The 24,782-nt window shown below is 38.7% G+C and overlaps 1 protein-coding gene across 2 annotated transcripts in view; it reads left to right on the top strand.

The window, feature by feature from the left end:
* The first annotated feature begins 20,086 nt into the window (after window positions 1–20,086).
* Window positions 20,087–24,782, top strand: part of odad2 (outer dynein arm docking complex subunit 2) — a 56,458-nt gene continuing 51,762 nt past the window's right edge. Inside the window, exons 1-5 of one of the 2 annotated variants that reach the window (XM_079852078.1) lie at window positions 20,087–20,139; window positions 20,648–20,882; window positions 21,128–21,285; window positions 22,467–22,596; window positions 22,858–22,964. In XM_079852078.1, the coding sequence (XP_079708204.1) occupies window positions 20,115–20,139; window positions 20,648–20,882; window positions 21,128–21,285; window positions 22,467–22,596; window positions 22,858–22,964 (655 nt within the window). In that variant the 5' untranslated portion in view covers window positions 20,087–20,114. Of the gene's footprint in view, window positions 20,140–20,363; window positions 20,456–20,647; window positions 20,883–21,127; window positions 21,286–22,466; window positions 22,597–22,857; window positions 22,965–24,782 lie in introns of those variants that run through there. The other variant, XM_079852079.1, reaches the window with a different exon arrangement.

Below are 24,782 nucleotides of genomic sequence, written 5' to 3'. Positions count from 1 at the left end.
TTATGTTGAACGCAAAGGAAAATATTTTGAAGAATGTTTGTAACCAGCCATTTGACGGTAGCCATTGACTTCGGTAAAAAATACTGAGGAAGTCAATGGCTACCGCCAGCTGTCTGGTTACAAACATTCTTCAAAATATCTTCTTTTGTGTTCAACAGAACAAAGAAACTCATACAGGTTTAGAACAACATGAGGCTGAGTAACTGATGACAGAATTTTCAGTTTTGGGTGAACTATCCCTTTAACGTGTTTTCAATGGCATCCGCTGTAAAAATCTGTTTAAAGCTAAGAGATCACTTATTTTCCAACGCTCATTTTTGTCTACTGAAATTCCTCGGAAAGATAACTATCCAAAAACACATTAAATAACAGTAAAACCCACTGAAGAGATGTATGGCTATCCCTCACAGGCACGGCCTCGCTTTCATTCCTGTTAAAAATCAAAGATGGTGCTGCTGTGAATAAGGTTATTGTGTAGTTATTATCAGCAATGAAAAAATCTTTTTGGGAGTTTCATTCAAAATCCAATTTGCTCAAAAATCTGAGTGTGTATAACCCATCAGTTTAAACCGGCATGACGCTTCTGCTTTCCCTGACTTCAGCTCTTCAAGTATGAGGGTATCAGATGAAGAATCAGTGTTCACTATGTTTGACAAACGCTTTGTGTGTTTCTCTTATGTTTTCAGTATTGCATCAGTCTGGTTGGTGTTCACCCGCGGACAGGAAAGCGTGTAGTCAACTTAGGTTTCTGCCACACTGTCATTAATAATCAGCCAGCCCCGGAGAGGAACACGACCATTACTGCTGACACATCTTCATTTGAATGTAAGGACCACGTTCTTCGTTTCACACAGTCAGTCTCTCCCCCTCTTGTTCTGTTCTTTCCCACCATACCTCTCTTGCAGACAGTTTTACTCACTTAATGTCATTGATTAAGTCAATGACGTTACTTGAAGATTATATACATTATCTTTCCGTTCTCTGTGTCCTCTCCAGAGAATGAAATCATCTAATGCTTCTTTGAACCGCATCGTGACTCAATATATAAAGGTGGGGGAGTCAGAAGAGCATGGTTAAAATGCTGCTTTTTCCAGTCTGATTTAAAGCCCCAATATACTCATGACTGAATCGATGAATGAAAAAAGAACTTTGTCATGTCACATTTGTTAATATCGCACTTTATATGATAGATTGTTTTAAAGCAAACAGCTTTACAGTATTAAACTTGACAAAAAAAAGAAAGTGTAATTTGCAATTAGAATTACAACTTTAAATTCTACTATAAAGCAGCTCTCCAGTGTGTTCATGTTTTTATTTGCGGACATCTGACCGTGACGGACCGAACAGAAAAAATAAACCAGAGAAGATTTTCAAATCAAAGAAGGCGGAGCCTCCTAACCTACCTATTATGTAATCGCGACAGACCAATGGTTGTTCGAAGGTGTTTATCATATGCTTTAGCAAGTGTTGAACTCCCGAAAATAATCTCCAAATGACTGTTGCTTTGACCTGATTTTGTTTGAAATGATATCACACCAGTTCGTTCTTTGATTTTGCTTGAAGTATATCAGGGTTTTATATTGAACCGTTTAGCAAAGCCCCTAAGATGGCCTTTTTCTTTTTATTCAACTTTTCATGCCTCTCTTCTCCATAAATCTCTATTAATCAGGTCCTTTGTCTGAGGAACACAGAGTCAGTGATCAGGAGTTAGAACCATCCAATCGTGGCATTGCAGACATTTCCGTAGTGTTTCCCCCTGCTGTAGGCCATTATTGGTAAATGGCGAGGCCTCCCTCCTGATATACACTCCAATCATTTTAATTTAAAGGCCATTGTGAGGTTGTCTGTCCCCTTCTTCCTGATCCTGACCCCTCTCTCCTGTGGATGTGGTGTAAGTCTTCACTGGAATGGATGAGTTACACAGAGTAGAAGTGGAGGTGGACACGTGGGTGGGTCACTGGGGTTAGGGGGTCTCTGTACTACTACTGAAGTTTGATATTCATCCAAAAAGAGACTCTGGAGGGATAAGCAGTCTCTCTCACGCTTACATTCTCATTATTCCCCAGCTTCAGTCTCTCCACACGTTACTCTTCTCCATTTTGACCCATATTTCAAGCATTATCACTTGCTTATTCGCTCACAACAGCACATATCTCCTCTTTCTGTCCCCTTCCTGGCTGGATTTGAACACATAAGTCCTTGCGATGTGACACTTTACTGTCTGGCTTGTTAATACTTTGTCCTCATGCTGTGAGTCTGCTTTGGCTCTCATAGTCCACTCTGGTTTTCTCATCTGACCTTAGAGAGACAGAGAAAAGGGTAACAAGAGACAAAGAGGAAAGATATATGAGACAAAGGGTGGTAGAGTGGGTACAGAAGTGAAGAATGGGGTAAAAAAAAGTAAGGCTTTCTCTTGTATAAACTGTACATTACTTCATGTCTGAGATGTAGACGTTTGCACGTCTGCTTAACCTTGAGCTGCTCCTCTTAATTAAAATGAGAACAACGAGACATCAGAGTATTGCACCTTAGTGAAGGTATTGGATATGTAGATATGAATTAACAGTGATGTCACCACTACTTGCATAACCATGCAGTCTAAATTGAGACGTTTGGGGGTCAAAGGTTAATTAATTTCATTTGATTATCAGCACTGTTGCAATCTAACTGATGTATGCAGAGTTGAAACAAGGTTCAGGATCCTGTCTGCTGAAAATATAATGACATCGGGAACAAATGAGTAATTTCGAGGCATTATACTGACAATATTTAGACAATACGCAGAGGGACCTCTGACGGTGTAAAGACAGACTGATGGAACGCATTGACTTCTACTGCTACACATGGACTGTTTGGGGAAATCATTGAGAATGTTTAGGGAATGTATCGACAATGTTTTCAGAACAATTTTGCAGAGTCTTGAGAATGTCGGGGTAACCCGTAGGCTACTAAGAAAAGGCACCCCATGTTTTCTTAAACTCTCCCTCACTGCTCTCAGTGGAGCCCCTTGACCCCAAACATCATGATAATTACATGACCAGAACAACCACACTCATAGTTAACAGAGAGTTGAGTAGGCGTCACAAGCTAAATCATCTGAATATACAGTTTTGAAGTGAAAACGTCAAAGCTATGTGCAAATAATAGTTTTTATATTTAATTTTTATTTATATAATACAAATTAATGTATTTTGTCATTTCATTTTTTGTTTCTTATATTTTATTTTGTATATTATAATTTAAATATACATACATGCACTACAATTAAAAAGTTTGATCGTCCTTAAGATTTTTTTATTTAAGAAAATATTTTCTTTCAGCAAGGATGCATTCAGTTGTTCAAAAGTGACAGTAAAAACGTTGATAATGTTACAAAAGGTTTCCATTTTAAATAAATGCTGTTCTTTTGAACTTTAAATTCATCAAGGAAGCCTGAAAAAAATGATTGACTGTTTTCACGAAAATCTTACGAATAATAAATCAGAATATTAGAATGATTTCTGAAGGATCATGTGACACTGAAGACTGAAGTAATGATGCTGAAAATTCAGCTTTGCCATAATAGTAATAAATACATAAAAATAGAAAAGAGTAATTTTAAATTATAATAATATTTCACAATATTACTGTTTTTACTGTTGTGTTTTTGATCATCAGATAAATGCAGCATTGGTGAGCATAATGGTCTTCTTTCAAAAACAATATCTTACTGACCAAAAATTTTGAATGGTAATGTGTATTTAGTTTTTACTAACCGTGATTTTTTTTTTTTTTTTTTTTTTTTTTCATGTAGGTGGAGGACGCATTTGCACAATGGAAATGTTCACAAGCTTGATTATGAGACTGTAGGACTGTGTCTTCTCAACTTGAGTGAGAAGAATAAATTCAAGATTGGCCTCCAGACTTAAACACACACACTCATTGGGTACAGTGTTCAATGGCTGAGACTGTCTATCCTCAGACTTCGACATGGCAATGCTGAAGGAAACTGTGACAGTCACAATCCTCATCAACCAACAAATATATCCCCTGCAGGTTATACACACACATACGTTACAAACTGACACACTCAGCAAGCATATGCACAAACTTGTGGTTAAGCAGGCACCTCAGTTTTGACATAACACAAATTGGTCACTGTAGCCTCATAGGAGGATTTCAGTGGGTTGTGTGGTTTATTTTTTGGGTTGTGTGTGTGTGTGTTTCTATGAATGCCTCATAGCTCTAAAATTCCTGCTGAAAAGACCAGCTTGTGACCAGTATACAGTATGTTGTGTTTTAGATGGTGACTGTACCATAACTTCATAGCTATCCTTTCCTTTAAGACTTACACGATGAGCAATATTCACCAATAAGACCATTAAGGTCACAGAAAAACACATTGGCCCAACCAACCATTTTTTCCCCCCTGATTAGTCAGGACTGTACACTACTGTTCAAAAGCAGGGGGAAATCAATACTGTTTTCAGCTATGACACATTAAATTGATCAAAACTGAAAGTAAAGACATTAATAATGTTACAAAAGATTTCTATTTCAAATGTTTCTTCTGATCTTTCTATTCATCAAGAATCCTGAAAAAAATATTGGGATCTTTGTATCTTGGTTTCAACAAAAAATTAAGCAGCACAAATGTTTTCAACAAGAGCTATGTTTCCATCCAAAGGTATGAATTGAACTTGTTTGGAATTGGAATGTCACATAAAACCTTTGCGAATAAAATAGCGTTTCCATTCCATGTGTTCAAGACACCAAACCATCACGTCCTTGGAAACTGGTGCAAAATATATGGAAGATGTTGCAATCAGGGAAGCCACTGTGGCTCTTTTTTCCTACATTATAAATCACTTGCGTCTCAGAGCACACAGATGAAACGCAATACTGTAAATGCAGTGATGTTATCTTGAATTCGGATGCCTGGTGTTTTGGAATGCAATTGTGTGAGAGTGAGACACTTCTGGGAGGTCATTATACCAGTGACACTGAAGACTGGAATAATGGCTACTGAAAATTTAGTAGATTTTTTTTTTTTTTTTTGATAAAATAAATGCAGTATTGGTGAGCATAAGAGACTTCTTTCAAACAAATATATACCAACCTCAAACTTTCGAACAGTGTATATGTATACGTGTTTAAATTACACTACCGTTTTATTATTTATTGTATTTTTACTTGTATAGAACGGGATCAAAATGATGAATAAGCTGAAACTTGTTAACCTTCACAAGCTGACGTATTGCACATTAAAACACAATACTGTGGCTCTGAGCTTTGCATGTCTCTGACTGAATCCTGTATGACCCGGTCTCTCTCCTTAACACTATGGTTTGTTCACTTCTCAAGGGTGTTTGAACCTCCCCTAGCAATATTTAACCCTAACAGGTTGTCATCAACTCAGAACATTTAAAGTGTGTTGCACATAAGATGACTCATGTAACACGCCATCAGCGCAAACACAACATAAAAGAGGCTTTTGCCCCTGACGAGAGCCTGGAACCACTAAAGCACTAAATCCTGGCCTGTGTGTAGAAATCCCTCTCTAAAGTAAGGTGCTGTGAAGTGCATGCGAGAGCGGTCACGTTTAATTAGGGTTTAAGAGGCAGATGTTGCGCACATCACTATCTGATCTGAGTGAGGGGAAAATAAAAGGCTTCTAGTTGTAAGAGCCACAAGGAATCGGTGTCCGCAGAAATCTCAATTTCCACTCAATTCCAGTGTTTTTCACTTGTTTTTTTTGCTAGATTTTATTAGATTTTTAGGCTAATTTGATCAATTTCTGCTTCAAAGTAAAATAATGAAAAGGGTAACTGATTGTTTTTCTCATAATTGCAACTTTATATCTCTAATTTAGTTTTTTCCCCCCTCATAATTGCAGCTTTACATCTCCCAGTTGTGATTTTATATCTCATAATCTGGAATTTTGAAATTCCTCATAATTACCCTTTTTATTTAGGCAAACAGGCTTCCATATCAGGTATCACGGAATGATACAAATTGTCCACTGATTCTGTTTGGGCTTGGTCATACATTTTTGCACAAGAAAAATATTCTAAGAGTTTTGGAGTACTAGAGTTTTTACCAAAATAAGGTTAATCTTGAGCAAGGGCACAAATACAGACTTACCTTTTGAAGCCAGTGATATCTAGTGTAAAATCCCATTAGTTAACATTTAGTTACATTACATTAATTAACAGTAACAATGAGCAATACATTTGTTACAAAATTAATTAATCTACATTAACAAAAATACAACTGCTAGTTCTCATTGGATAATATTAATATTAAAAAGATCATTTGGTTTTAATAATGTATCAGTAAATGTTGAAATTAAAATTAACAAAGATATATAAATATTTTAGAAGTATTTTTTTATTGTTAGTTCGCAATGTTAACTAATTGAATCTTATTGTAAAGATTTACCATATGACCTTTTGCTATTTCAGACAGGATTATAATTATAATTTTGTATTTATTTTTCAGATTTGTCCTGGCATTGTCTGTGAACACAAACTCGAATGGATACTGGTTGGAGATCTTGATTCAGTGTCCTGTTTTTGGAGTCTGACCAAAAGGAGGAAAAGAACTGTTGAACCCCAGAGACATGCCCTTTACGCCAACTCCGAATTTTAGCACGCTTGCCCCACTCAGCTTCTACCTGACGTCTACAGACGCCTGAGGTACGGAAAAGAAGTGCGGACCGAGCGCAAAGAGCTTTGTCTTTGATCAGGCCTCTGCTGTTAGCGGGCATGGCAGTGCTTGTGATCTGAGGAAACATCAGCGCTGTCTTGTGTGTCTTTAAGTGCTTTTCCATGGTGCCATAGTAGGATATCACTGTTACAAAGTTCTTCTGTTTTTTCTCCATGTCATGGGTTCCTCATTCCTTCCAGGTCTCATTCTCCATTCTCTGTTTTCCTCTCTATCTTTCCCCCACTAAATTACAAGTGTTGGGCCTATTAGAACCTAAACTCTTAACCAATGACCGTGTTAGACAAACAGCCCGACACCACAACGCACACATGCACGCCACCCACCACATGGTCGAGAGAACCTAGTGGCACATCTGTGTGCGTTCATCGAGACAGGAGAGCAGGGGAGAAAGGGAGAGACAGAACCGGAGAGCCTGTGATGTTTGCCCGCAGAGTTTATAAAACAGAAGTCAAGCTGTATTAAAACACCCAGCACATTACTGCCACAGACTGTGCCAAACCCTGACAGCCTCCCCAGACCGCACTTTCAAAATAATAATTACACTGCGAGAGAGAGGAAAGAACATTAGGATCTGCGCTTCGGCTCAAACATGCCTTTGAAATCGTAGAAGCACCAGTTATCAGCAGGAGAAGGGAGGTGTGGGTGTACAACCGGATGCTGGGGAGCCGTCTTTGGTTAGAGAGCGGGGAAACCGAGGCATATGTAGTGTGGATTAAGACCGATGGTTTGGGGGGATGGGCAGGTCTAAAAGTCAGAAGAAAGAAAATAGTGAGCAGGGCCAATAAACAGTCAGAGAGAGATTACCAAGATTGTTCACTTAAAATGAGTTAGATGCGCTGCAAAAAAACAATGTTGTAGAAACAATTTTTACTCGGAAATTGCTAGTAAATTTCTCAAACAAATATTGAGCAGGTCCAATAAACAGCCAGAGAGAGATTACCAAGATCATTCATTGAAAGCAGTTAGATACGCTGCAAAAAAAAATTGATGTAGAAACTGTTTTTACTCGGAAATTGTTAGTAAACTTCTCAAACAATTACAATGAAATGGAAAGTAACACATTGAATTAAACGTGAAATTTTGGAGCTGAAAAAATTAAATAGTATTTTCTTGTAAAACATACTTTGAAAAGTATGACTCGGCTAGAGTATTTTTAATATGCGCTACATCATTGAAACTCTTCTATTTAAGTCTTTGTTGACACGTGGCAAATATTTTGGAAAAAGTTTCATTTTTGATGTTATCAAGTGCTTGCTTTTCCATGCAAAGTGGCGGCAGTGGAATCAAAATGTTCAGTCTTCCCAAATGGATGTAGATATTCAATTTTATGATGATTTCATTTTCTCAAGGACATGATTTGAGGTTGCTTGATAAGCGTATTCCATCTGTAAAGTTCTGGCAAAGTTCTCGTTGATTTAGTCTGAGGAATTGGGGTTTTGTGGAACAACGATGAAAAACGTTAAACAAACAAACAATGCCCAGAAAACCTTCTCCAATTTGTACCACTGCCACAAAGAACCATTATTAGTTTTTGCCATAAATTCATATATTCATAAATCTCCTTTTAACATCTATATTTGAAAGTCAGGCTCCTGCTCCAAAGAAAGCACAGGCAAACAGCGGCTTGACATACGCACACATCACATGAAAGCCACAATTGTAGGTTTAGAAGCAGGCCAGGCCTGAGCACTGATATTCATTGTTACAGAGAAAACATTTTGTCGTATCTGATGTTATTTTCTCAGCAGAGAGAGAGAGTTTAGTGCAAAAATAATTGACTTTATTGCCTTCATTTTATAGTGTGGCTCCTTTATGAACACCCTGTGCGGTGATTTGTAATGTATTTACCTTTCGCCGTGCCCTGTGGAAGTGTTGGCTTGGGCTTGGGATCTCAAGTTTGTGTTTGTTGCATATACTGTAGACATGAAAGTTATGACTGTTATTTTAGAGTGAGAAAAACTTCAGAAAGATGAGGAACAGGTCTATAGAAGAAGAAAAAACAAATGTAAATATTTTTTGTATTATTCTTTTTTTTTTCTCCCATCATCTCAACTTTATTCACACACGTTAACCCTTCTATTGACTATTCTATTCTGTTTCCAGGAAATATGAAGACCCATAGATTTCACATTTTTGTTATCAGAAACAGATTTTTTTTACAAGAATTTCTAAACCCAAAAAAAAAAAAAAACTAATATTGCTGTTTTATTTAGATTTATATTTTATTTTGTGAATTTTAGAATTTAAAAATGAGTCTGGATTACAGTGGGCCAATCACAATTGAGATTTATCTTTGAAATACTAAATGTTATATTACATATTATAGAATTTATATATTTTGTACTTTTAATTACACATTTTTTAAAAGAAAAGGAACAGAAAAGAAAAAAATATATATTTAATGTGGGTTAGATTTGTTTGTTTCTTGACAATATCTGTTAGTTTTTCCAAGAATGTTAAAGAAAATTAAAAGTAAGGAAACTTTACTGCTATCCTATTAAACGTAAGAATAAAATAAGAGCAGGTGCCGAGTTTACTTGAATGAAAAATTAAACAGACTGTTTCATATAGTGCAGGTCAGTGAATCTTTCCATTCCCGCCAACTGCTGTTTAACAACCTGTTATTGCAATATGAATTTCTGTCATAAATCAAAAATCCAGTCTCCTTAAACCATCCTAGCTGCTTTGACAGTCCTGGAGCTTACTCGTGCTAAACTAAGAAAAGGTGAGCGCACGGCAGCCGTGAATCCCATCACACAACGCTTCATAAACATACTGATGCACCAAGGTCTTTCTCTGTCTGCTGCTGAAAATTAAGTAATGTTGATTTTGGCACCCAACTCCCTCTGTGTGTCTGCCTGTCTGGCCTATCAAACCATTGTAAAAGGGTTTAAGCATTTTCGCTTTGGCTTACACTCGCACACGCATTAACACACACTTGTAAACTTGTACAGCGGCCTGTGCAAACACCCTATAAAACGGGCTATTATTCATAATAATCAAATAACGGTAGCCATTATATTTGAGTCTGGGATGGGATGTAGCTGATTTGCTTAATGCAAAGGATTGTGAGTCCAATTTGAGACAACGTGGAGTCCGTCGTCTGAAAACGTGTGCTGTAAAATTTTCTCATAAAAGGAGTTATGACAGGTCATCAACTTTCTTGTTCATTGCAAGTCAGTCTCACAATCGTACAGCTTTATTCCCCGTAATCGTTGCTCTAAGATCTGCTCACAAGAACAAGCTCACAGCTGGGAAGTAGCATGATGGGCCTTTCTCATTCCCTCTTCCCATATTAGTCTATCTCACTCCATCTACTCCTGCTGAATTCCCTTTTTACGAGTATCTGACAGATTTTGCAGGTGTTCATTACCGTGACCAAAGTCACCCATGTTCCAGTCAGGCTGCTTGTGGAGTTTAACGGAGTTGTTGAACTGTACTTAACTGTGCTGAACTGCTGTTGACTTCCATCGCTGTGCACAGTAATGGGAGCTGAAGGTCTAGGTATGATACTTCGCTGCAGAAATTCAGATTTATTTTTACTATAAATCAGCAGTGCACTGTCTCAGACATATAAATAATATTGTATGTCATTTGACACGATTTCTGAATTCAGATGACGCATTCTCCGGTCCAAAATCTTTTTGTTTACATAGGGACCCTTATTTTTAAAGTCACCATGAAATCAAAATTGACGATTCTTGTTTTTGTATGGAATATTTCGGTATTTATTATAAATGATTTATCCGTGCACATCATTGTTTTTATATAATTATGTGCCCTTTATAATCTTTAATCAAAATAACCTCTCCCTCTTCTCTGATGATGTTTTTCGGCGTGAAGGCGAGACAACCTGTCACTCACATGAGATCACAGCATTAACAAGCCACAACAATCCAATGATCCAACCAATTTCTAATGGACAAAATCAAGTCCTACCCTACATTTTGTCTTGGGCTGCATTTAACTCCACTTTTAGACATACGCTCGTAAACTTCCTTAAGCACTTAAATCCCCGCCGCCATTTTAAAATGCATTCAACTTAGAGTGGACGAGGGAAGTTTATTTGGACAGACCCTCGAACCCCCGATTTTGTCTACTCGTATGTACACTTCAGGCAGATCCATATACCGCAATGCAATTGTGACGTCACAAATGCAGGCTCCATAACAGATTCTAAGTGAGGCTTAGAGCGTTCTATTTAAACCTACTGCAAAGCTTCCGCTAGAAGTAGTAACGAAACATTTTTACATTACATGTCCCTAACATTAGACATGTTTGCTAGTAAGGTAAAACGTTATAATGAACATTACAATGAGCCCGCTATTAGGGCTACGAAAAGTAACCATGCTTTTACTACAAATAAAACCAAAAAAACCTGGTTATTGTAGCTTAATCATGGTGACCACAAATGAACCATGGTATTTATAGTAAAACTGTGGTTATACAAATGGTAGGCTAATCAATCCGCCAAAAAAAAATGGTCTTACTACACTTTTACTAGGCTATGATAAAACCACGGTTTTATTGTGGACTTCTAGCTATCTCTTTTCCTTTTTGCTTTTGTTTGTTTTTACAACTGGTGAAGTTTGCTGTTTTGGTCCATATAGTCAATTTGTCACTCATAACTTTAACCTTCTCGCTACTCCAACACTATACAAGTGCCACCTTTCACAGATTTGACATGACACGCACAGGCAATTGATATCACTAGTTACGTATGTAACTCTGGTTCTGTGAATTCCAGATGACCGCCAGAAGCAGTGCAAAGCACTAGTGGATAATCGCTGCGCCAGCTAGATAGATCGAGAAGAATATAACAACAAAGTCACGTCATGATTTAGACGAGACGCGAGGATATAAACCACAGCAACTCTTTGCCCAGCCTCAGAATGCTTTCTCGCGCATTCTGAATGACAACGGACTCTGGCGGTCATCCGGAATTCACAGAACCACAGTTACATGCGTAACTAGCATTCTGTTTCATTCCCACCGCCAGAGGCAGTGCAAAGCACACTAGTGGATGATGCATATCAACAAAGTCATGAGGAATGCCACCCACCTGCAAACATCAAGGTTGCTCTAGAAGGACTGCAGAGCTCACATCATGGGAAGCAGCCACATTAACCTTGTAGAACCGCGCAAAGGTACTTGGAGAAGAGCTTCGCAGACATCCGCCAAGGAAACTCCCCGTAAAGCGGCCCAAGACGAAGACACGGTCCTAGTGGAGTGACAAGTAACACCCACTGGTAAGGGTTGATGAGATTTATTATACGCCAACTTTATCGCCTCAACAATCCAACGTGATAGTCTCTGTTTGGACAAAGGTTCACCTTTGCGTACCTCACCATAACAGACAAATAACTGATCCGTCTGTCTGAAAGAAGCAGTAGACTTAACATAGCACTTTCCTCTGGTAACCAGCGTAAACACAATTCACTCACTGACAAGGCATGAAGTTCACCAACACGTTTAGTGGAAGCAACGGCCAACAAAAAAGACACTTTTAAGGACAACCACTTAATATCCGCAACAGCCAACAGCTCAAATGGGGGTGTACAAAGGGACTCTAGAACAAGCAGTAAGTCCCACACAGGAAAAGGAGTAGAATGAACAGGCTTTAAACACCTCACTCCCTTCAGAAAACTACAAACAAGGTTATGAGACCCCAGGGAAGCACCAGCAACCGGGTAGTGATAAGCAGATATGGCAGCAACATAATCTTTTAAAGTGGAGGCCACCCTGTTGTCATCAAATAGATGCTGCAAGAAACTCAATACTTTTGGCACAGTACAGTGAACTGGTTCCATTCCTTGATCCCCGCACCATAAAGAAAATATCCTCCAATGAGCAGCGTAAAGCTGTCGTGTTGAAGGAGCACTAGCGTTGCCGATAGTGTTCACTACTGCTGGTTCATAATCCATTAACTGTGATCTGGACCCAAGGGCCAAACCCAGAGCTGAAGACAAGTTAGATCTGGGTGCCAAACACGGCCGTGCATCTGAGAAAGAAGGTCCCTTCTGATGGGAGGCTGCCATGGTTCACGTTGTAACAGACTCGATGTGCCACTAAAAGCACCCTGTGCTTGTATAGGAATATACAGTGTAATGTTTCCCACAGAAGTGGAAATGGAGGGAACGCATACAACAGGCAACTCGGCCACTCATGAGCTAATGCATCCTGTCCCAATGGGCTGGACGTCTCGGCTCTCGCGAAAAACCAGCGGCAAAGAGTGGTAATTTCCGATGCAAACAGGTCGACCTCTGCCTTGCCAAACCGTTGCCAAATCAACTGTACTACATCCGGGTGAAGTCTACATTCCCCCGGGAGCAGCAGATCCCTGGACAGAGCATCCGCCACTTGATTGTCCAATCCCGGGAGATGAACTGCCCTTAATGAAGCCAGCCAGCCCTGAGACCATGTGAGGATCTTGCAAGATAGCTGTAAAGATGCAAGAAACCCGGTGCCGCCCTGATAATTCAAATGAAAGACCGTCGACGTGTTGTTGGACCGAACAAGCACATGATGACCCATCAGATTTGGTAAGAAGTGTTGTAGAGCTAAGTACACTGACTTCAACTCCTGGACGTTGATATGTTCTAAGGCCTCCGTGGGTAACCAGTGACCACCAATTCCCCTCTGGTTCCACATTAAAGCTACACTGTGTAACTTTTTTAGTTGATTCTTAGCAAAAAACACTTAGTTCTTTCAAAAATATATGTGCTCATTAATGTATATTTACTTCTTTCAAGTAATAAAGTATTCTCTTAAGTTTATAATCTGCCATTGAAAGTACATACGGGTGAGGGGTTCGAATGCCGGTCGCCATGTTGCCCCTCCATCTTGAAACTACATTAGCCAAAGAGGGACATACCTGTAAATTCAAGCTTCGCCTTTAGCGTTTTTCACTCAGTGACTCCGTGACGAATGCGAGGGGGAGATTACTCGCGAGCTCGCGAGTGCCGGCAGATTTGAAAGATAGTGTGGTGTGTGTGTGTGTGTGTGTGTGTGTGTGTGTGTGCGCGCGTGCGCGTGCGCGTGCGTGCTCACATTTGAAAGAGAGAATTAAAACGTCAACGCGACAGACAAATCAGCAAGACCATAGTCAATATTGGAGTAACTTTTCCCAGATGGAAAGAGCTCATGATGAGAAAAGATTTTAAAACGGACGCCGAGGTTGCCTGCTTTCTTCTCGACAGGTAATTCAGCCTGTTGTAATCCATTTGTGTAAATTCGAAGTTTTATAGTTGCTTGTCTAACCATAGCATGGTTGTGCATAACGCCAGAACGACCTCTAGTATAACTTCATCCTCGCGTCAATGGTGAAAAAGTATTGTTTACCTTGTAACATAAATCTGTGCTGCGACGGATCACAGGTGATGAATAGTTTTAAAGGCGCAATTTTTAAAGCTATATAAAAAAAAGGACACTGTAAATTTTAGTTATTTTTAATTGCTTTTACTTTGTACACATTGTAACATTAGCCTAATCTGATTATGCTGGGATAGCCGATTCCAAGGGTGACGTTTACCTCCTGACATCTGTCCTGTAGTTTTATTCATTTTAGACGTATTGTTTATTATTGTCATGGACGAAGTTGATAACTGGAAGCCATGTTAATCTTGGAATAATACGGCCACCATAGGAGTTAAAACGCCCTCGGAATTGAGAGGAACAGAAACTAATATTCACTGGGTAGCAGGCGCGGATTTATGGGTGGGCCTGGGTGGGCACGTGCCCACCCAGATTGATCGGTGGCCCACCCAATCAGATTAATAAAAACTATTAAAATTTTTAATTTTAATAATAATGAATTAATAAATAATTTCATTTTAATAGTTTCCTGAGGACAATCAGGATATTTATGCACAGTAGCTACGAAAAATAGCTACAAAATAAAAATATTATGTCGACATATCACGTGTCAGTCCAGTGATGCTATCACGCAACACCGCGGGCACGGGCGCGTTTCGGACCAAAAGTTTTCCGTCGCAGCGCAATCTAACTGAGCTATGGCTAAACAGCTATCATTGACACACTTAAAAAAATATATATAAAAAAAACACGGCTAGATGATGATATACTTTTGGACCATGTCATACCTGAGGAGGAGGAGGATGGTCGTGAGACACTTAACGTTAGTGGCTTATTTTCTCATAAATGCGAACACGAAAAATAAAATTAATATTTTATGTTCTGTGGAGAGCCAACCCTTCTTAATCCGGTTGGTAGTATTACTTTTGGTTTGCGCAGTGTAATTCACAGAATTACTAAAAAATATTTTGCCACCTAAAAGTTAAATATTTTTTTGTGTGCGTCACGTCCATGGCATGTGTAGCCTATTTCATAAATATGTCCATGGCATGTGTAGCCTATTTCATAAATATAAAACGCATGTGTCTGTGGACAGATATTTTTCTAATGTCTGGACTCCTTTATTAAGGGAGTATGGATATATAAACAATATGCTTTCAATATGTAGCCTATTAAATGCTTTTTCTGAGAATTTATATTTCAAGTTTTTATTGCAAATGTCACGTCCATAATGCAGGGATTGCCCAATTTTAAAGAATTTATCCTCAACTAGTTTTGTGGTGTATTGTAGCTAATGTTAAGTTCAAATAGGGTGTGTGTCGCGATTTCGGTTTCATATTGTTACAGCCCTAATTATTAGAATATAGACATTAAGAGAATAAATTGTAATGCAAGAACTTTTACTTTTAATACTTAAAGTAGCCTACATTTAAAATCAGGTACTTTTTAATTAAGTAGGGTTTTCATTGTGGTACTTCTACTTTTACTAAAGTAAATATGTCTGGTTATTTGTACTTTTACTTAAGTACTGAGATTCAGTACTTACTCCACCACTGTTCAAATCCAGAAGTTATACAGCAACTTATATTTAAAAAAAGTTTTGTCAGCATTGCGATTCTCTTTGTACGCATACTCTTTAATAAACGTTTTAACACAATTTAAACAACGTATTATTCAGTGCTACTTCTATAGATATATTAAGTTGATCAAGCAAGTGGTAAAAATATGTAGTAGTACTTAGGCTATATTAAAATCGCAAATATTTTAAATTAAAACTTAAAATTGACAAAAACAGCCGACTCTCATGCCTTTTCTTTTTGTTTTAATACAATAAATCTTGCATGTCACAAATAACTTGTTTTTTCACCTCCACGAATGAGAGGAGTGTTGATTATGTCGCCTTATTGATGTAAATTGTAGTTTTCCTTGCTTTACCCCCGCCTTAAAGTAGCCTAAAAAAGATGACTGTGAAAAAGAGTATAATTAAATTAAATGTATTTGTGTTGAGATTATTATATTTTCATGTCAATCTGTGTTCATTTTGACCACGAACCATGCGCTGTCACTTTAATTCAGCGCGTGCAGCACAGCAGAAATAGACTAGGTGCGGAAACGATCTCTGCACTGCTGTGTAGGCTACATGGAACGCATCGCCAGACCGCATCCGCGCGCAGTGTGAAAGCTCTAATACGGAGCCCGGGAATCAGGTGTGTATAAGCTTAAAAAAACCGAGGCCCCTCCGTATATATTCACCAGGCCCACCTATTAATGACGTTCTGTATCCGCCACTGCTGGGTAGTCATATACAGTACAATTTCACCGCTAGATGGGGGTAAAAATCACACAGTGTAGCTTTAAAGGAAATCGGTCGTGATCACTTCCCGACGGGAGGACACCACCCCAAGTGGCACTCCGGCTCTCAGAAATGTTGCCCTTTTCCAGGTTTTCAGTGCACAGACACAGGTAGGCGAAACGACAATCACCCAATGACGATGTCTCTGTGAATCTAGCCCTAAGCTGTTCGTCCACCTCTGAAGAGGCCTGAGGTGAACAAGTCCAAGGGGATCACGGGTGTGACGGCGGCTAACATCCCCATTAGTTGCAGAAGGACATCAAGTTTTGTCCCCTGACCCGAAACGAGTCAGTAACTGACAAATATTGTCTGTCCACGCGTGAGACAATGTGGTAGACATTGTAATTGAATTGAGTGTTATTCCGATGAAGGTTATGGTCTGTTCTGGGGCCAGATGACTCTTTGTGTTGTTCATACTAAGGCCCAACCTCTGGATATGCTCCAGCACAATCTTGGTGTTGTGTAACGCATGTTGTCTTGTTGGGGCACAAAGCAGCCAATCGTCTAAGTAGGGCAGAATCCTCATGCCCTTGGACCAAAGAGGAGACAGGGCCGCACTCATGCATCTTGTAAAAACACGAGGAGCCCGATAACTTTTTCTATGGCTCCTTTCAGTAACAGTGAATTAATTTCTAAGGAAAGGGCCATTGAACTGGTTACATTTTTGACAACTGTCAGAAAGTATTTTCGGGTCGTTCACACAAAACTCATGAGGAAGCATAGCTGAAAAGAACTTATCGAGAGGCGTTTTTAAAAGTGAAATATGTCAAGTTTTAACTTAACATACTGATTTAAAAAAAGCTACGCTCATACATGGGATATGCTTAAAACCCACGGCGCAACGGCCAAAGACCTCTGTCTAGGGCATTTACATACAAAAACGATTAAAAAAAACAGCATAAAAAGTGTTCTGTTTGAACTGGCCCCAACTCCAGAAGGTCGGTGCCCTTAATCGCCCCACAAATTGTGAGTATTCCTGCCCGAGCCTGATTTCCCCTCGTTAATGGACTGTTTTGAGAGTGGAGAGTGAGCTGTGGACGGATGCAATCACAGCCTCCGTGCTTGAAGACAGAGCCACTCCTCGTAAATCTTCTGCAGTGAGTTCCCGCTTCAGCTCAATCAGCATCACTGCTGGACCGCTCCAGACGACGCCTTTGTTTATTATGCTGAGATTGAGTCAAAGCCAGAGAGAGTTGGAGGAGCTGACAGGTGCTTCTGACCACAGACTGTGAGTGTTTATGTTTAAAGGAAGCCCTGGTGCACCAGCTCACTGTGTTTAGCCTCATTAACGAACAGCAATTAGTAAGAGCTAATGAGAGCGTGCAGTGGATTACAAGTTAAGAGCCTCTTTTTTCCTAATCTTTCCTTTCTATGTCTGTCTTTCTCTCATTCTTTCATTCTCTCTAGTCATTCTATATGAAACCTTTAATTCCTTCTCTATTCTCTTTTTCTGCTTTCTGAACGTTTCTTTTGCTTTGGCTATCTGTGCGCTTGGCTAGCGCTTTTACATTGTTAAAAGTGCTATATAAATGAAGATGACTTGACTTGACTTGACTCTGTAGGACATGTGTTTTCAAACTATTTATGCAAAATATGAGTTAAGAATCTTTTTTTCCCACTACGTTTAATGCTATCGATGTGTAAACTTGCAATGAATTAAATAAAAATGTATAATTATATACTAAAAAGTTCAGTTTACTGTTTTGTTGTCAGCATAATAAAATAATTATAAGGTAAATAAGAATGGTAAGGTTAATTTTCTGTAAATTTCTGTACAAAGCATAACAAAAAATTAAGCACAATAAGTTTAATTATATTAACTTTATTTTATTTATTTTTAAGGTCTCTTAAAGGTAGGGATGGCCATTTCAGAGTGGCTAGCAATATCAAGCTAGCTTTGAAAGCAAGCCTCTGCTCTCCAAAGCCATGCCTTCTTCAACACACACGAACGCACACAGCCAGAGCGAAGTCTGCAAAACGTCATTAAATTGCTGAAAGATGGCATTAAATTGACTCATGTCTCAAAGTACATTTAACATTACAATAATAATGAACATAAACAACTTGCATAGCTCTAGTTGTACCACCTGACTGCTGCAGATTCATTTGGGCATTGGTAGTGTTGAAAAGTCCGAGGTTGAGGACGTGAACAGCTCCGGGTAGAACGTCATGGGTTGCCATCTTGAAATTATGGTTATGACATGGCGTGAACACAGCATAAGTTGTTTTGGTTCAGGAGGAACTGTAAAATCCGGCTGGTGTTTCTTTACGACGCCCAATGACTGTGTGTCTACAACTCTGCATAGTCTCATGGAACGAACTGATGACATGTGATGTCTATTCAAGCAAGGTGCGCAAAGGTATGCTATTTTTGGTCCTGAGACTTCCACTGAGACTTTAGACCACTTCTATTATTGATTGCTATCAGGATGTGGAGAGTTTCAACCAGTATGAACATTTTTTTTTTAATTGCCTACCCTACCTTTAAATTTTCTGTGGACACTCTAGCACCCCTTGCAGCCCCCAGGGGCTCCATAGACCCCGGTTTGAAAACTCCTGTGCTATACCAAGGCCATCATCTTGAATCCATTTACAATTTATCATTGAATGATTGCAGACATGAGAATGAAGGATAGAAAAACTCTAACGATGGAGAGGGTCTGTTTTTTATTGCCCGCAGTCTCGGTGTTACCTCTTATGGGCTCCCCGCTTTAGTCTGTTGGATTTCCAAGAAGTGGCTGTGCCAGACAAAATGTCACACATTAAGATTGACGACACTGATTTGCACCCATTTATTCAACCAAGGATGAAAGACTGGGCTTTTGAAAATACATGTAGAATAAAAGCATGTCTGGACTGCAGGTATAAATCAAAATGTTGACACACACACACACACACACACACTGCTAAGTGAGCATTTGCATTTCTTTTCTGCTTCTGTTCATCATCGTTATGGCCTCATGGCTGTAAACGTCTGTTGCAAAAAGGATCAAGAACAGATATTTTTCCAGATTTAAAATCAAAAGCTTATGCTTATTTCCTACACACAAAGAAAATATACAATAGTAGTACTGTAATTAAACCCATTCAGTGATGTTTACTAGTGATGTGTGTGGAAGCTCTGAAATAGGCCTACATGCACACTGGACAGACATGATTATATTAATAAAAAGGTCTCTGCTCCTGCAATTATCTTTTTGTGAGTTGTGGAAGTCTTGCGGAAATGCTTGTAAATTTCCATGTAATTTTAAATGCCTGGGGGAAATTCTTAGTAATGATCTCTTGATCTGCAGCAAGAAGTAAAACCATTAATTCAGTAATAGAGTAAAATCTAAAGAGCACTATTTAAGCGAAAATGCATGGAAATTTCTGTAACGTTAATCTCTAGGTCATCGGTGTGGTTTGGCAATGACAGAGAGAGGCTAATACACCTGGCACTAGTCCTTCCATCTGCATGATCTGAAAAGAGGGAGCTCCTGTTCGGTTTTGGTTCACTTGAAAGCTTATGAGTGAGACCTATCAGTTAAACCCAGCGTGAATAATGTTGAGCTGAATTCACTTATTTTGAGAGGCTGTGCAGGCAGGATCAGTTGGGAAATTAAGTATTTTCTGTGGCCCAAATGCCTGTGTGTAATTTTCTGCCAAACCATACAGCACAGCACGGAAGTTTATAAAGAGCCTCTCAAAAGTGTGGTTCTGTGGGCACGCAACCCCAGAGAGAAAACAAACAGTTGACATAATGCGAAAGCCTTTAATTCGGTCAGGTAGGTTCGCTTTGGACCTCACTTTTGTTTGCATAACAAAGACAGCTTAATGTAATGTTGATCATTCATACCAATACAGTGTTTCCTGTAACGTTACAAACATAGAAAAGACCGCATCTTAAGCTAACTTTTTTTGACCCTCTCCGCTCTACGTTGTTCGACTGTTTATTAACAACCGGAGCCAGCGCGTAGTTCGTTTCTATGGTTACTCAGTAACTGAAAGCAGCGCCGACCAGCCACAAAGTTAGCAAGATAGATAACATTTGTAGAGGAAAACAGTCATACAAACTTGAGCAGACTTGTTTAGTTACATTTGGTGAGTAATAAACCGTCTTATATATTGAATCACTTTCAAGAGGGTCAGAAATAGTTTAGCCTTTACAGTTAAATAATCCGTTTGATGCTTGGAACGCCGCATATCAGTCCTCGCGCTTTAATGCACGCATTGAAATACGCTAGCTTTAACCCTCTCGTATTAATACTGTTTACTGTTTTGCTTTAATGTTAGGCTATCCAGTGTCCGTCATGGGGGTGGCACTCTCTAGGGCAATTCAATGGAGCTCTGAGGCGGATAAACTAGAGAAAAGCCCTTTGAATAATGACATTCTGACTGAAATCCAGCTCTTCACGGAGGAGTTCGGCGACAAACACCCACACGAGGCCAGGCTGACATTCAGCGAGCCTTTACAATGGAAAACAACTCTAGAAGCGTCTGATTTCATGTCAGATTTATATGACATCAGGTAATACCAACAGACGGAGATGATAAGAGACGTGCAATTGATTTAGCTTAACATTCCCTTTAAAGATATCAGAAAGATTAGACCTAATTTAATTTTCTTGTCTAGATAACTGTAATACCTCATTTGGTTCATAGTAGGTTTTCAGATAAATTCATATGCTGAATCAATGCAGAGCTGCTTAAAGTCAGGTGAATGCTTAAAACACCTGTGACACCATTCCCCCTCCCCCTTCCCTTTTTTTTTAGTGGAGAATCAGCTATGTCCCAGGAATGTGATGATAAAGGATGTCCCCTTCTGCATCTGAGTCCACCTGACATCACAGTGCACTCATTTTACCACCTGTCTAACCTTCTGCTTCTAAACAAAGATAAAAAGATGAAGGAGGTCCAGACCTGTTTGGAGGGTGAGCTGCATGGAGAACATGCAATTACTTTAAGCACTAATTTTCCTTGAAATGCTGTGTTCTGTTATTTTCAATATCTTCCGGTATCACATTTGAAGTCTTAATCAGTCCAGTCACAGTGCCTATATTCATTTATGATGGAAGTTGTAGGATCCCAAAATCTGAGACCACATTGAATAGCTGTAATTATTTAAACCTGAAAATATAGTTATTTTTTCTTCTTGAAACCTAAAATGAGTAAAGGCCCATTCACACCAAGGACGATAACTATAAAGATAACGTTCTCAATATTAAAGAATAGCAGAGTTCACACCACAGCTATATGATAACGGCACATAGAAACAATATCATTGGAATCTCTTTCAGAATGAGTTTATCCAGCTGATGAATGATAAAAACATTGACAGCCAATCAGAATCCATCCTGCTGTAATGAGTTCGAGCATTTAAAGAGGCAGACAAGCACGTGCTTAGGATAAACAGAGCGATATCGTCCGCTGGTGTTGATGCTAATATGGTTATCTTTATGGTTATCGTTCTTGGTGTGAACGCGCCTTAAGAACTATTTAAGATGCTGCACTATTTCTAGGACTCCAATCAAATCATGTGAACTCCTTTTTTACAGTCAGTCAGATGTTCTTCCATTAATGCACAAGATGTTCTGATCGTTCTCAGATCATGCTGAATAATGTGATGATCAGGTTTTACTCAAACTTCTCGAGTTTGTGCAGCTCAAGTGCTACTGTCATTACAGCAAGAAGAGGAATACAAATACTGAATCTGGAAATCTGAAATTCATGTTATTTTTTCAATTCAGTTCAATTGGCTTTTTTTATGTTGATAATATGATTTGTAATAAAAAAATCTGTATTAATTGTAGGCTATAATATGTATGTATGAAATAACATTTTCATTAGTGGTCTCAGTCTTTTGGACCACACCGTTCTTTTAGAGCAAATTTTCCATCTGAAGATTAGTTTCAGACATGCTTTCTGCAGCTTTTGGCTATCATTTAAAGGTGCGTTTGGTAAGGTTTTGGTAATGTTTAGCGGATTCTTATTTATCTTTTTTTATAAATTTGCAATGAAAAAAATTTGCTGATGAAAAAAAAAAAAAAAAATAATAGTGAAAGTGTTTTTGTATGATGAGCAGTTGTGAATAAGGTGTGTTTATGGCCAACAGCTAACAGGGAGCCAGTGAAGAAGATCTTTGGGCCCACATCTCCTACAATACAGGAAGACAAACTATTTAATATCCTGCATCAGCTGGACGAGAAGCTGCTAAGCATTGCTGTCAGACCGATCATGATCATGTATGCACATTCTATATACTGCCTTTAAATAAAGCAATCAGCCGTTCCGCTTGTCTTTATTAACTGTATATACTGTATACATAGCCTATATATTATATATACTGTATATAATTATTATTATTTTATGTATATATATATATATATATACACACATACATATACATATATACACACACACAGTACTTGCATTTATAGCTACATTACAGTTACTGGTTAATGAGCTGTATTTTTGTTCTGTGTTGTGTGTGTGTTTTTGCCCAGAGAGGGCAGGCTAAGCCCAGCAGCTGTTAATACAGAGGTAGATCTGTTGAAGAGATTCTGTGGAACAGGAGAAAACCGGGCGCTGAAGTCTGTGCGCTACACATCAGGTTTGCATTATCCTCACTCTTCCCCCTCTCCATCTATTCTGCTCACTTTATCTCGTTCTGTCACTCACTCACTTCCACACTTATTTTCACCCTCAATCTGATTAATCTTCTGAGTCGAACTGAGTCGATGTTTGGAGCGAGTGATTGTAGTTTTCCGGTGTAACTGAGAGTGTCTGTGTGAGATTTTTGTCTTCTTTTCTTTTTTTATTTTGTTCAATTGGACTGAAGTTGTACAGTAATTTAGATTTTGAGGAAAATGGAAACAATTTCTTAGTTCTCACATCTTGACTGTCAGGCATGGCAACAAATGTTGACTGACGCCTCTGCACTAAGTATTTTTGTCATGTTTTCCAGTACACATATCTCTAGTAAACATTCTTAAATCAAAATACATTTATTTGAGAAGTTAAATGACAAAATAGTTTTCTGAAAATTGAGTGACACTGTGTTTACACCAGACGCGAGCAGCGTAACGTGACATATGCAAATAGAACCTATTATAATAGTGATGCTGTCTACACTGGATGCAGCATGGTGCGACGTTCTACTTCTGATGTACTTCACATCAGATCACATAAATGTACTTCTAACACGAAGAACGATTGAATTTTCAAGCCTCAAACTGTTGCAACAACTGTCATGTCCGATGTAGACACAGTGTGAGTTTATGCTTAAAACAACAACAAAATAGTCCAATGGGGTAAGAAAAATAAACTTGTTTTCCTTTTGAATTATAGTAATTTAATTTTTTTTTACCCCATTAGAAGATCTTTTTTTTTTTTTAAATCAGAAAACAAGACTTCTTCATAATTAAAAACACACTGAACCAGTATTGCTTTTCTATTTCATTAGTTCAAAATCAGTAAGATTTTTTTGTTTGCGGCAATTACAGATTACATTAGACAGACCTACTCTAACAAAAATGAGATGAACGTCACTAATGTGGCTGTTACTGATGATGTGCAGAGCTGCGACAGAAAGAGTGGTGCTGAGTTAAATGTGGCCACTGAACCATCACAGATTCCACAGGCCAACAAGAAATTGAATCAAGAGAGGTCGGTGTCAGATAACTCAAAAGATGGATCTGTAGAGACAACTGAGGTGAAAGCCGGCCCCAAAGATAATGCTCATAGTTCCACTTTCAGAGTCGAACCTTGTGCAGGTGCGTGGGGCCCACTTCCCTGCTGATGCAAAACAAACAGTCTGCCATAAATTAAATCAAAACCAACTCATATTAGAGTTCAGCGAACAGTGCTTCTCAAGGCTGTAGAGGATTCAGGTAATGATCATGACAATGATAATACATTGATATATTTTCTTGAAAGTACCAGACTCTATAAGCCTAATGTTGCTGTCACATTAGCAAAATTTTGTGGCCAAAAAAAAGGTCCATTGTCATTAGTGTAGCAATCTATGAATTCAATTTCCAACCAAGCAGCTTTCTATTGGTCAATGCAGTGAATTTGCATGACCAAATAGAACCCAATGGGAAATGTGTGGGGAAATATTCCGCCCTAATGCGAAATTCCCAATTGTGTTGATTCCTATATTGAAATGACGGGATTTGACCGAACAACTAAATTCATTGAACAACAGTAAATGTGACGGCACCTTAAGATTGAATCTTCCCTGGGAAGTTTCACTTCAAGAAACTTGGTAAATTTAGCAGTTCTAATCATGTCAGTGCTTATTACCTTATGATTAACTCAAAAAGTAAAAAAAAAAAAAAAAATCTGTCTCTATTCCTCACACTCCACAGTCTTTAAACCACCACCATTTGTGGCAATGCTGGATATCCTTTAAATATAACATGTCTGT

The sequence above is a fragment of the Squalius cephalus genome (genome assembly GCF_949319135.1).
Source record: "Squalius cephalus genome assembly, chromosome: 19".
Lineage (NCBI taxonomy): Eukaryota > Metazoa > Chordata > Actinopteri > Cypriniformes > Leuciscidae > Squalius > Squalius cephalus.
The sequence above is the reverse complement of the archived record's forward strand: the minus strand, read 5'-3'. Positions and strand labels throughout refer to the sequence as shown.